The 12,348-nt window shown below is 43.7% G+C and overlaps 1 protein-coding gene across 1 annotated transcript in view; it reads right to left on the bottom strand.

Annotated features, from left to right (window-relative positions):
• The window catches only part of LOC147609955 (Transducin/WD40 repeat-like superfamily protein), a 209,904-nt gene that overhangs the window by 21,764 nt on the left and 175,792 nt on the right, over positions 1-12,348 (bottom strand). Inside the window, exons 8-9 of the mRNA XM_086786705.1 lie at positions 2,592-2,643; positions 2,394-2,451 (exon numbers count right to left, since the gene is read on the bottom strand). Of these exons, the coding sequence (XP_086642831.1) occupies positions 2,394-2,451; positions 2,592-2,643 (110 nt within the window). The remainder of the gene's footprint in view (positions 1-2,393; positions 2,452-2,591; positions 2,644-12,348) is intronic.

Raw genomic sequence — 12,348 nt, 5'->3', positions numbered from 1 at the left:
ATAACGGTTCATCCACTCTTCATGGGGAAGAGCGAACAAAGTATATACCTAGAGAACCAGAATTGGTTCCAGATCAACATACTAGGCATTCAAGACAGAGTACCTATGATGAGTACCTAATCAAGTGGAAGGGGAGAACTGAGAGGAAGGCTACACAAGAATCTGTTCAAAGTCTCAAGGCCCAATTCCCTGAGCTCATTGCGGAGGACATCAATGGTCCTTAAGGAGAAAGTATGTTACGTCCAAGACAGGTTCATACTAGGTATATATACATATATTTATATACCTAGATGAATCCGAGAACATGCCCAAATTCACCTTGTAAGAAAGCGCAATTTATAACCTCATGGTAGTCATCCACAAGACAATAAACCATCAACTCCATCATGCATAGTATGGACTAGATACTATGACATCATCAATGCCCAATAGTGGGTGTAGAACTTGGTATCAATATATGCTCCCACACACACACACACACATAAGAGCATACATTCATACAAACGTTTGTGTACTGAGTTTCTGTCAAAGCTCCGGAGATGCAAGGCAAACTCAACCATAATGAAGCCTAGCACTAAGGGATCATAACAAATAGAAAGAATTATCACAACAAAAAGGTAGTTGATAGGACACATGCACCACTAAAGATAGAAAGAATTAACACAAAATCAACTGGCTGCAACTTGGACGAAAACTTCACAATGTGAAATTTGCATGTCTCCTAATCCCAGTGGTCTATATAAGCATAACGTAGACTTAGTTGTTATTATGGTCGTCGAGTTTAACTTGTAGCGCATGGCCCCTCGGGGTTGCTCATTGTGAGACGACACCTATAGGGTGTGGCTTGGTGGTATGGGATGCCAAGTCTTAGCACGGGGAGCTCTGCCCAAGATGTAGCTATGGCCTCTAGCCCGGGGGTGAGTCTGGAGTGATTCTGTGGGGGCTGGGAGGTGAGCCTCAAGCATAGTCACAGGGAATGGGCATTTTTAGACTTGGGAATGTTGGGGATGGCAGCATCTTCCCGTTCCCATTCCCGTCCCATGTCACTCTATAGTCACAGGGAATGGCCATTCTCAATCTTTTCCGTCCCCGTTCCCCGTTCCCATTTCGCGTCCCATGTGACTATGGCCTCAAGCCTTGCTCCTATGTGGTTCCACGTCAGATGATTCCTTGGGGAAGGTCGTGTGAGATCTTAAAGGCTCACAACATGCTCAAGGCCCATCAAAAAAGGGATGAAGGAAATGTGTGGTGCATGTAGTGGTGGGTGTCAAGACCATGAAAAAAGAATTAAAAACTCGCTATAAAAAGAAAAACAAGGCCTACATACAATGCAGGCCCTGCATAGCCCTGTGAATACAATGAAGTAGGCAAAATTTCCTTTTGCACAGATGGGCTTCTCCAATGTCCCGTGGCAAAACCAATCCAGCCCTCCATGAAGGCCCGACGACCATATGCACCTAAAAATTTGTGCAGGATAAATCAATTGTTGGAGTATTGATGATAAAATGAGCACATTGTTCTATTGAATCGATTCTAGGTCAAAAATATAGAAATGTGTATGGACTCATCGTGTGTCATCCTCAAAAACAGAGTACACAGGCAAAATATCCACATCATGTGGTGATGCCCCTCTTGGCACCAAAGAATGTCCCAGATATGGAACTAGCAAGTGTGAAGGGTCTGCATCTCTAAGGACGGGCCATCTGGCTGTGAGACTGCACTCTCTCTGCCGTGTGCATGGGGCCACTGGATCACGAGATTTGGTGTGTCATCTGTAACCTGTCGACTCTGTCTGACTCAGTGGGGCCTGTGGAAGGACTGTGAATCTGTCTAATGTGAGTCAAAGAAATCTCTGATGGAGGTCTGGGTAGAGTCATGTAGCTCTGTCCTCTCTATATATGGCCGCATCAGATCCTCTCGGTGTCAGCACAACTCAAGAGTGGGAACCAAACCCGTCTCTGAGAGAGTGAAATTTCCCCAGTATCTCATAATATATTGCACATCAAAACAAGTAGTGCTCCTCTGACTCTATCTCCCCAATCAAGCATAACCTCATATCCGAGCCTCCCATAAAGTACCCTGTTCTCATTCTCTCTTTATCCAAGGTTGGTGAGAAGATACCTGCAGAGCGCATGTGCACACGAGCAAGAGAAACTTAAGGTTGTATCAAATAGGTGATTGAATATAAACCTACTAAAACATAATGTAATAAAGTAATGATACATAATGATCAATAATATTTTAAGCAATGATATGAATTATTATTATAAAGTTGATACAACACAATGAGAAAATAATTTAAGCACTCCTTGTTATGGTCAATCACTCCATTGCATTATCATTGTTGTCACAAACATACACGTAAAATGGCTACATGTTTAGCTTGTGTATACCAGCAAGCAGGAAATCTCCACAAGGATGAAAAGCCACCGAGCGGACATTATGTGTATCCTGCAAAACATGCAGGTGATAAACAAACCCTTTAAGCAAACACACATCTTGTATGCCTTTTGTAGGTTGAATCTTCAATTGATTAAAGCTAGCAACACTATGGATAAAGATACAGTTGAATAGAATGCTGGGCACAATACCTGTATGACACGGAAAGCCCGCTTGGCTGCTGTTTTTGCAAAGTCAAAAAACCTGCCGTTTTGATTCGAGAATAAATAGGTGGATAGTGAAAAAGTAAATAATTGTAGCAAAAAAATTTACTACATTACTGTAACACCATCTATGGCCTACGCTTTTATGGTCTTTTGTCACCAACATTAGACAAGACTTGGGAAGCAAACATATTTTCCTCCTTGCTGACATGGCATATGCAGTTCGAAAAACTTTTGCCGAAAAAAGAGGGTTAGGCTATGTACGTATGTGCTTAGGGGTCTAAAAGAGATACCTTGGGCCTGACTTTAGCATTTAAGAGAATTTACAAGTAGAAAGCAAAGAAAACAGACCCCTTTATAGAATGTGTAAAAATCCTTTTCTGTAATATAAGTAGATTTTGGATGTGCAACTGTCAATACTATTTAAGCATGCCTACTATCACACGCCTCAGGCCTCACATGCATACATCATGCCTACTGTTTTGGATGTGCAGCTGTCAATACTATTTAAGCATGCCTATTATCACATGCCTTAGGCCTCACATGCATACATCCTGTCTACTTGTCCACTCTACAGTGTAGTCTATGAGAGAGACTCCATTGGGAGTTCTAATTGTATGGAGGGACAATGCCATGAGTGTACAATAATTAGGCAGGGATGAACTAGGGTAGTTTGGATTCATGCCTCTGATGAGAGTATAGTGCCTTTAGGCAAAGGCCTATGAAAATGTGCAAACCATGAACAAAAGAGCGAAGTAGAGACAACAGATTTAGAGAAAAAGGGAATCGGTACGATGAAAAGGCGTGCAAATGGGTCAGAAATGTATCTAAAAAGTGTCTCCACCCTAGCTTATGGTTGGTCTGTGTTTGTAACCTGACTTTGATGCAGAAGCGTAATTGATGATGTTTAATCCTAATCACATTTGCAATAATGACACAAGTATAGAGAACATGGCCAAGGACTGTCCGAATAAGAAAAAGACAAGCAAGCCATCCGAATTAAAAAAAGACAAGCAAGCTCTCCGTGTAGATACACAAGATCTCGGGTAACCACCAGGACTCTTCCATCGAAGATAATCACATGGAACACAGTACTTGCTAGGGTTGTCATTTTAGTACTCTACTCTTTGGTTGACATGATCTCCTTCGGATGGAGGGGAGGATCAAAGGACGGAAGGTAGTTGTACTTTTTGATAATGGAAGTACTCACAATTTTGTGAATTCTCGGTTGGTGCAGAAGCTATGGCTACAACATCGCCAAGTGACAACCAATAGAGGGTCAATCTTGTGAGGGGCTTTGACTTAGAGATTTGGGACAAATCTGGAGCTTTAGATAGAGGAATATCAAGAGAGCCTTGACTCCATGTCATGAGCCTAGATATGACTAATGTAATTTTGGGAATGTCTTGGTTCCACTTGAGAGTGACACACTCCGCAAATTAAGTATAAATCACATGTTATTTCTTTTGTGCTCAGTAAAATCCCTTGTAGTATTAAAGGATCACAATTTTGTACTACCCAAATCGAGTGAAGTTCTTCTTATTGTATCAACTATTGAAATGAATACAAAAATGTTATCTTGGGAGTATGATATCTATTCAGGTCATTTGAGTCTGTTTTGTTATGATCTCTCTTGAAGTCTGACTTGATGGTTAACTCGATGCATGACAAGTCATGTTGTGTGATTGAATCAATAATTAAATAAGATGAGTCACAAGCATTGTGTGGGATTAAGGGAGAGTTTGGAGACATGTTTCCAGCTGATTTTCCACAAGGATTACCTTTTGAGCGGCGAGAGGTAGACCCGAGCCACTTTTTGGCTTCCCCCTTCGTTGCTTGAGCTAGCTGTTGGTTGTCCGATGATCTTTTATGGGGTCTCTTTTTACCTCATGCCTGTTGGGGCTCGTGCTGAAGCTGGAATTTCTCTTGTGGCCATGAATGTTATCATAGTTTTGGGCATACTAGGTAGCATCTTCCAAAGTTTTTGTTTCCAGGATGCCTTGAGTTGGCAATCCGGATCTAACCCGAATACAAACATGGATATCCCATGATGCGGGTCTACTTTGCACTGCGATAGAGAGTCCTTAAATTCTTGGACATACCTATCAGAAGTTTTTCCTTTCACATCCAAATCCTTAAATTTGCTGGAAACAACTACAAACTATCGATGGAAAGCATCACCAAATTTTCCCAAGTGACTGGCTTTGCCTGCAGATCCCGCGACCAAATAAAAGCTTTCTACTTTAAAACATTTGAAGCTGGAGAATTCTGCAGTCATTTGTCTCATTGACCAAATCAAAGTATATGGTCTACTGGTTCAATCAATTTTTTTTCTTTTGGAGAAAGGATCCTTCATTAGTTAAAAATCAAACAGCCAAAGGCTACGTGTGCATGCTCAGAGCTCTCAAAAGAGGTGAAGAGCATAGTTCAGGAGGGTGTTCCCTCCATGGCTGGCCACTCTCACAGGGAAACTACCTCATACAATGTGGGGCCGCCCCGGACGGCCACACAGGGGGGGGGGGGGGGGGGGGGGGTTTGATTTGGAGGCCTATAATGCAACCAGTTGTCCAGAGATATCTCCTCACACTCCTTTTTCTCTCCAGAAAAAGGCATGACCTGGAAGTGTAAGGTTGCAGGAGCCACTATCTGCTGTTGCACTTGGGGACGAGCGTGACCTGGAAGTGTAAGGTTTGAGAGACGAGTAATCAAATGGTTCATACCTTTCATGATCCACTACTGCACAGCGTACGTGAAGACAAGTGCTTGAACTGGATCAGTTTGTGGTGATGTGGAGGCTTTCTTTTGAGGTTGAGGGTTCGTAAGATTCGTAATACAAAAAGGGTTGTTTTTCGGTTCCATGGATAAAGAGAAGTGAAAGGTTGAGAGAAAAGCTTGTAGGATGGATAAGAAGTGTAAAGAGAGACTAAACAAGTGTGCAAAGATTGCACATGGAGGAGGAATCGCTGACCAGAACCAAAGTATGCATTGTGTAGCTACGAGAAAATGAGGCCAAGCTTTAAATAAGCTCCCTGCCCAACACACTTTTTCCAAAAAAAAAAAAGCTGGCTGCCTCTAATATCAACACAGGTCCTCTTTTATTGGCGGGTTCACACATCCATGTGCCCCTTCTGTATATACAAACTACCCCACACTTTTTTCTAGCATGCTTTTTCTTGCGCGCACAGCCTTTTCTGGCCGGCCTTCTCACCCCATAGCTGGTCCCTTTTTTTTCCCGGCAAGATGATCCTTCTATTAGTTAATGAAAAAAAGAGCCATAAAGGGCTAAATACAACCACGAAGGGCTAAAAATGAACTCTCCTCTTTAGAGGGCGAAAAGAAAATGATCAAAAGGGGAAGAGACACTTCTCCTCCGGCTGGCCGCTCTGTGAGGAGAAGGCTATCTCATTAAGGGGGGGGAGGGGGCAACAACCACACAGGTGGTATGTAATGCCAAATGGGGTCACCGCCTCTCTCTGTGAGGAAAGGACCAGGCCTCCAAAGCCTCAAGAAAGCTTCCCGCCACTTCCGCATGCGGTCAGAACCTCCCTATAACTTCCCCCATTGACCACGGAGGGTGTGAATGATATCGAGCCATATGCTCCTGATGGTCTCAGCCAGAGGAGTGTGGGTACCCTCGATGGCCTCGCTGCATCTAGCACGCCAAATGTGCCAGGCTGCTATGCTACTGAAACCGATAGGGGACCCGGAACAATTGAATAGACCAAATACTTCACATACCAAACACGGAGCACGGAAAACACAGCAAAAGATGGCACAAACACTATAAATGGACACTGCACTGAGCCGGAATGATCGGCCCCCCATATGTCACATGCACTCCGCACTGTAGTGTATGGTGACAAGATGGCTCATCACAGTGCAACACTGTACAGCACAGTAGAACCCTTTAGGATTTGATATTTGTCGTACGGCATGACCCCATTGTAATCCTCAGTCCAGGATAAGTTAGGCACGAGCTACGTAGGTCATTCCTCAGCCTTAGAGAGTCAGTCAGTCAGTCAAAGTCCCTTAACCCACTTGGAGAGAATCATTCATGCATATAGAAGTCATAGAAGCCTTAGAGTTTGCATCAGGACATGTCTTGCATTTTTGCATAGCATTCATATGCATATAGACCATCTAGATCATTGTAGAACACTTAGAATATTATCCAGTATTTTTTCCCATATTTTATATCATTTATCTAGCATTTTTCCACATTATTATTACCATTATTCATTTAATGCAAGACATGAAGCAGTCAGCCAGCTTTCAGCCAGCCGACCTGCTCATGAAGAGCATATAAATAGCATCACTTGCTCATCCCATCATTCATTCATATCATTCAACAATCAGCCTTCAAGCGTTTCATCCTTCAGCACAATGAGCATCAACCATTGAGCATCCAGCCCCTCATCATCAAAACGCAGCAACATTCAGCATTCAGCATTCAGCTCAGCGTTTTCAGCATATACACAGTTTTCAGCATTCATACATTCATCGTTTTGCTACAGCCCTTCCGGTGAAGGTAAAATGCATTCATAGAATCATTTTCAGCATTCATTCACAGCCTAGAAACAGTCCCAAAGCTGCCCATCTCTCAGCCTTAGATTTGCAGCCTTCCTACATTCCATTGGAAGACTGCATAGGCTTGAGATCGATCATCATTGGTGCTTCTACAGCCATGTACAGTTCAGCCCAACTCTTAGTCTTTCAGAGATCTTGTGTTTGGCTTATCTACAGTCCAAAGTCAGTCCTCAGTCATTCTCTTCAAAAATAATAAAGCAAATACTCCTAGCAATAGGAGGGGGCCCTGTAGTGGGTAATTTGGGACCCAATACGGTGTACAGTTCTCTCTCTCTCTCTCTCTCTCTCTCTAATCTCTTAAAATTTGAAATGCTAAAAGTGGATTGCTAAAGACTCGCGAAACTCAAGATAAAGAAGGCGATGTGAGACTTGTGTGACAGGATCCTTCATTATGCATAATTCCGTTGCATGTTACATTGGTATCAAATTAGGCTTGTCCACACACACCTCATCCTAGTGTGAGAGCACCCTTCGATGGTCAAACTTAGCTCTGGGACGACCACCGACTTCAGTAACATGTCTACAGAGGAGATCAGCAAGAAGATGTCTTCCCCGAAGGAGACCTTACTCTTTCGCCTGCCATGGTTGTTTCTTGTACCAGTACGAACCTATTCGTACCACCTGATTCGTACGATACGGTACCATACGATATCGTACGGTATGAGTCCCCCCCCCGCCCCAAAAGCTTGAGAAAAAAATTCCAAATGCTCAAAAAAAATATAAATTGTGCTCAATGAAGATCCCAAATGCCCGCAATACTTTGCAACTTTCGTGTCCACTCAATATACCTAAAAAATCTGGCAAGGTAGACTGGTAGTGTACACTTGATTGGTAGGATGAGAGAATCTTGCTACATCACTTGGAGATCCTTGGTATAGGTAGGCTAGACAGTCGCATCCTCAAGTAATGTACGAGGGAGGAGATTTGGACAAGGCCATTTTGATCTATAGAGAAGTCCCTAAACCTATCACCCTAGATGCACTGCCCGTATTTGTGCAAGGACGATCCCTTAGTCATAAACGCTACACTGGGAGACCTTTGGTATTGCATTACCCATTCAGGCTTTTTTTTGGAGACAATTGGGAGATCCAACTCGGAGAGACACATCTCCATGTTCTGGTTCCTCAAGCACTGTAGACTCCTCCTCCCCCAACCTTTCCTCACATTCAAGCTTGAAGCTCCATTGTTTGTAAGTGTTAAAAAAAAACCGTATTTTATTGTACAATATCCCAAAATTTCATATCGTATCAAAAATTCCCATACGGTATCGTATCGTACAGTATCATATTTTCGTACCGTGACAACTATGCCACCTACTATAGATACCATAGCTCTACTTCGAGCACAAAACCAGCTTCTTATGGAGCGTCTCTAACTCTTGGAGGCAACAGCAGCAAAACCCACTCCTTCAGTTACCCCCGACTTTGTCACCCTCTTCTTTCAGATGGAACAACATAGACGAGAGGATGAAGCCAGACGGTGGGAAGAAAAAGCAAATAGACGGGACTATGAGGAAGCCCAATGCAAGATCGACAAAGACCGACGTCAAGCTAAACTCGCCGCTCGGGAGTACCAATGAGAGCTCGATCAAGAGCACATGTTAAGAGAAAAAGAGGCCATACATCTGAAGTGTCAGCACCTCTCTTCAGTTTCCCCACCCATAGGTGCCACCAGCCAGAATCCCGCGACATCGACTACCGTCATCCGAGCTCAATTGAACTTTAGTAAGTATGATGGTAAGTGTGATCATTTAGCAGTTAATCAATTTATTCATCAATTTAATGCTCATTTTCCTTTATAGCTAGTATCACAGATCCTCAAGATAGAGTCCACGCAGCGGCTCCCCACCTTACGGGTGATGCAGTCACTTGGTGGCAGCATTGGTCTAGTCTTCATACAGACCCGACCACAAATGTCCCAGCTTTTCACTGGGATATGTTTGTCCATGACCTAAAGACCACATTTCTCCCTCCCCAGTATTTGACCAACCTGGCAGATGAGTTCTATGGACTTAGACAGAACGGGTCACCCGTGCTTCAATTTTCCGATAAGGTTATAACTTTAGCACAACAGTTAGGGTTATCTGAGCAGGCCAAGATGGATCGATTCATTCGTGGATTAGATCCTAACATCCGGTTCACAGTTCGTAACTTTGAACCCAACACATATGACCGGGCTTTGACTCTGGCTCAAAATGAAGAAATGTGATGAATGGAGGCAAGCCTAAGCAACCGCAGTCTAGTACCAAGCAGCAATCTGCTTCGCAGCTGGGGAGAGGTAATGCATCTTCTAAAGATGCATTACCTTTCTGGTAAGGCTATAACTTTAGCACAACAGTTAGGGTTATCTGAGTAGGCCAAGATGGATCAATTCATTCGTGGATTAGATCCTAACATCCGGTTCACAGTTCGTAACTTTGAACCCAACACATATGACCAGGCTTTGACTCTAGCTCAAAATGAAAAAATGAAGATGAACGGAGGCAAGCCTACGCAACAGCAGTCTAGTACCAAACCCCAGCAGCAGCAATCTGCTTCACAGCCGGGGAAAGGTAATGCATCTTCTAAAGATGCTAAGAAGGGTAGCAATTCTAGCTCTAGTTCAGGGGGTAAGAAGGATAAGGAATTCAAGCCTAAGAAAACCCCTGAGGAAAAGGCTAAAGCAGGCATCACTGGAGGCTATCTTCCTCCAGTGGAGCAAAGGAAGTACGAGTCAGAGAACAGATGTTTTTTCTGTCACACCATTGGGCATGGTAAGAAGGATTGCCAGAAATGGCAAACGGGACAAGCCTCCAAAGCATCTTCTGCCATAGTCGTCACAGCATCTCCTGCTCCTCCAGCCCCGCCTACTACCACAAACGCAGTTCAGCTTTTACCTTCCATGCATCCTATGCATTCATGGTATTTGATGCTAAGCAGGGAGGTGAGAGCGATGCTGCACAGAAAAGCCTCGTTCAAGCTTATGGCTCTGCCAAGGGCCGCCAGTTTGTAGTCCTATTTGACATGGGCACTTCTGAGGATACCATCTCTCCCAGTTGGCTAACAAAATGAGTTGTACATTAGTGCCATATCATTTGAATGTGGACGGGTTCACACCTGGTCTCCGCGCACATATATCTCAAAAGGCACAACAGTTTGCCTTTGTAGTTCAAAAGGCCTTTTTCCAACGAGATTTCATTGTCTCACCTCTTATGGGGTGTGACATGATCTTAGGAATCCAGTGGTTTCATCAGTATGAGCCTATTCCTGATTGGGGACAGGACACTTTTACTATCTGTAAAGGTTTTCCTGAGCCTGTCATGATTCGTGAGGATAGAAGCATTCTTGGCATCCCATTGATTTCTCATCTCCAGGCCCGACGAGCTATCTGCAAAGAAGCGAAAGGAGCATTGCTTTATGTTCGTACTAAGACAGCCTCTACCTCATCGGTAGCGGCTATCTCATCTTCATTCCCAGTCCCACAGTTAGCAGACCTCCTGTCTAGACATCAAGACATTATGCTTAGGGACGATTTCCCCCCATCCTGTCCTAAGGACCATCGTATTGATTTGGTCCCAGGATCAGAACCTCCTAGAAGGTTCCCCTATCGTCTTTCCAAGACTTTAGAGGGTGAGCTAGAAAAGCAATTATCTCAGCTCCTCCGAGCGAGATTCGTTCGGCCATCTTCCTCACCATTTGCTGCACCCATCCTAATTGTCCAAAAGTAGGACAAGTCTACACACCTTTGTGTAGACTACAGGGCATTAAACAAACTCACCATTAAGAATAAGTTTCGTATGGCAAGGATTGAGTACATTTTGGAGCGTTTAGACAATGCAAAATTTTTCACTAAGATCGACCTCAAGAGTGGTTACCATCAGGTCCGCATTTTTGAAGCTAACATTCCAAAAACAGCTTTTCGGACAAAGCGTGTTCACTACGAGTTCGTACTCATGCCCTTTGGGCTTACCAATGCACCCGCAACCTTCAATAAAATGATGTCCAAGATATCTGCAGTCCTCATTGGTAAGTGTGTTTTCATATTTCTTGATGACACACTAATATTCTCAGCCACTGCAACGCAGCATGAGAAGGATGTAGAGAAAGTCTTGCAACTTTTGTGAGATAATGGGCTCTACATAAACGCCAAAAAGTCTATCACTTACAGAGGCTCAATACTTGGGCTAAATCATCGGTTCCGCTAGGATTCGATTGGACCTCTCAAAGGTTCAAGAGATCTTGGATTGGGATATCCCTTAGACCGCCCAAGAGATCCGTTCTTTCGTAGGTCTTTGTCAAGCCTACAGCACTCATGTTTACCAGTTTTCCAACCTTGGAGCACCTCTCACCGACTTGCTCGGTGAAGACTCGTAGACAAAAAGTCACAGTCGCAGGCAAGGCGCTTGATGCATTCCGTGCACTCCAGAAAGCAGCCTCCAAAGCGCCTATTCTGAGGTTAGCATCTTGGGATGAACCTTTCGAGGTCATTACTGATGCCACCAATGTAGCCATAGGTGCAATTCTTTAGCTGGACAATAGACCCGTGGCCTACTACACTAGAAAGTTGGATGTCGCCGAAAGAATTATTCAGTTTATGACAAAGAGCTTTTGGGTGTGATCATAGCGCTCAAACATTGGAAGCCTTTTCTTTATGGACGGATTTTCACAGTCAAAACAGACTACCAAGCACTTAAGTGGCTTCAAACCATGCCAAGTGCCCAGTGGAGTGATGGGCAAGCCAGATGGAGTCAAATCTTCCAACAATTTGGAGGAATGATCGAGTACATCCCTAGTAAGCATAACCCAGTCTCGCAGATGCTCTTAGTCGAAAGGCCATCATCCAGACCATGCAGGAGTCTACATTCTCGAAATCACTGGGAAAGACTTAGATAGCATAAAAGATCATTATGTTGATTCCCCTGAGTTTGGTACTCAATACAGTTTGGCCCTCTCTGAGCCTGGCTATTTTTCAGTGCAGAACCGTTGGTTGTTCTACAAGAACCGTCTGTGTCATTCGCGAAAAGCGAGCAGCTCTTCTCCATGATGCCATGACTGCTTAGTTGGAGGACATAGAGGTAATCAACACTACCCTCGAGAAATTGGAATGGTCCTTTTATTGGTCAAAAATGAGGCGTGATGTTTATTCACATGTTCAAGCCTGTAAGATTTGTCAAAAAGTT

Source organism: Cibotium barometz, chromosome 50 (genome assembly GCF_041138505.1).
Source record: "Cibotium barometz isolate CiBa-2024 chromosome 50, ASM4113850v1, whole genome shotgun sequence".
Taxonomy (NCBI): domain Eukaryota; kingdom Viridiplantae; phylum Streptophyta; class Polypodiopsida; order Cyatheales; family Cibotiaceae; genus Cibotium; species Cibotium barometz.
Note: the sequence above shows the minus strand (reverse complement) of the source record. Positions and strands in the feature narration are given on the sequence as shown.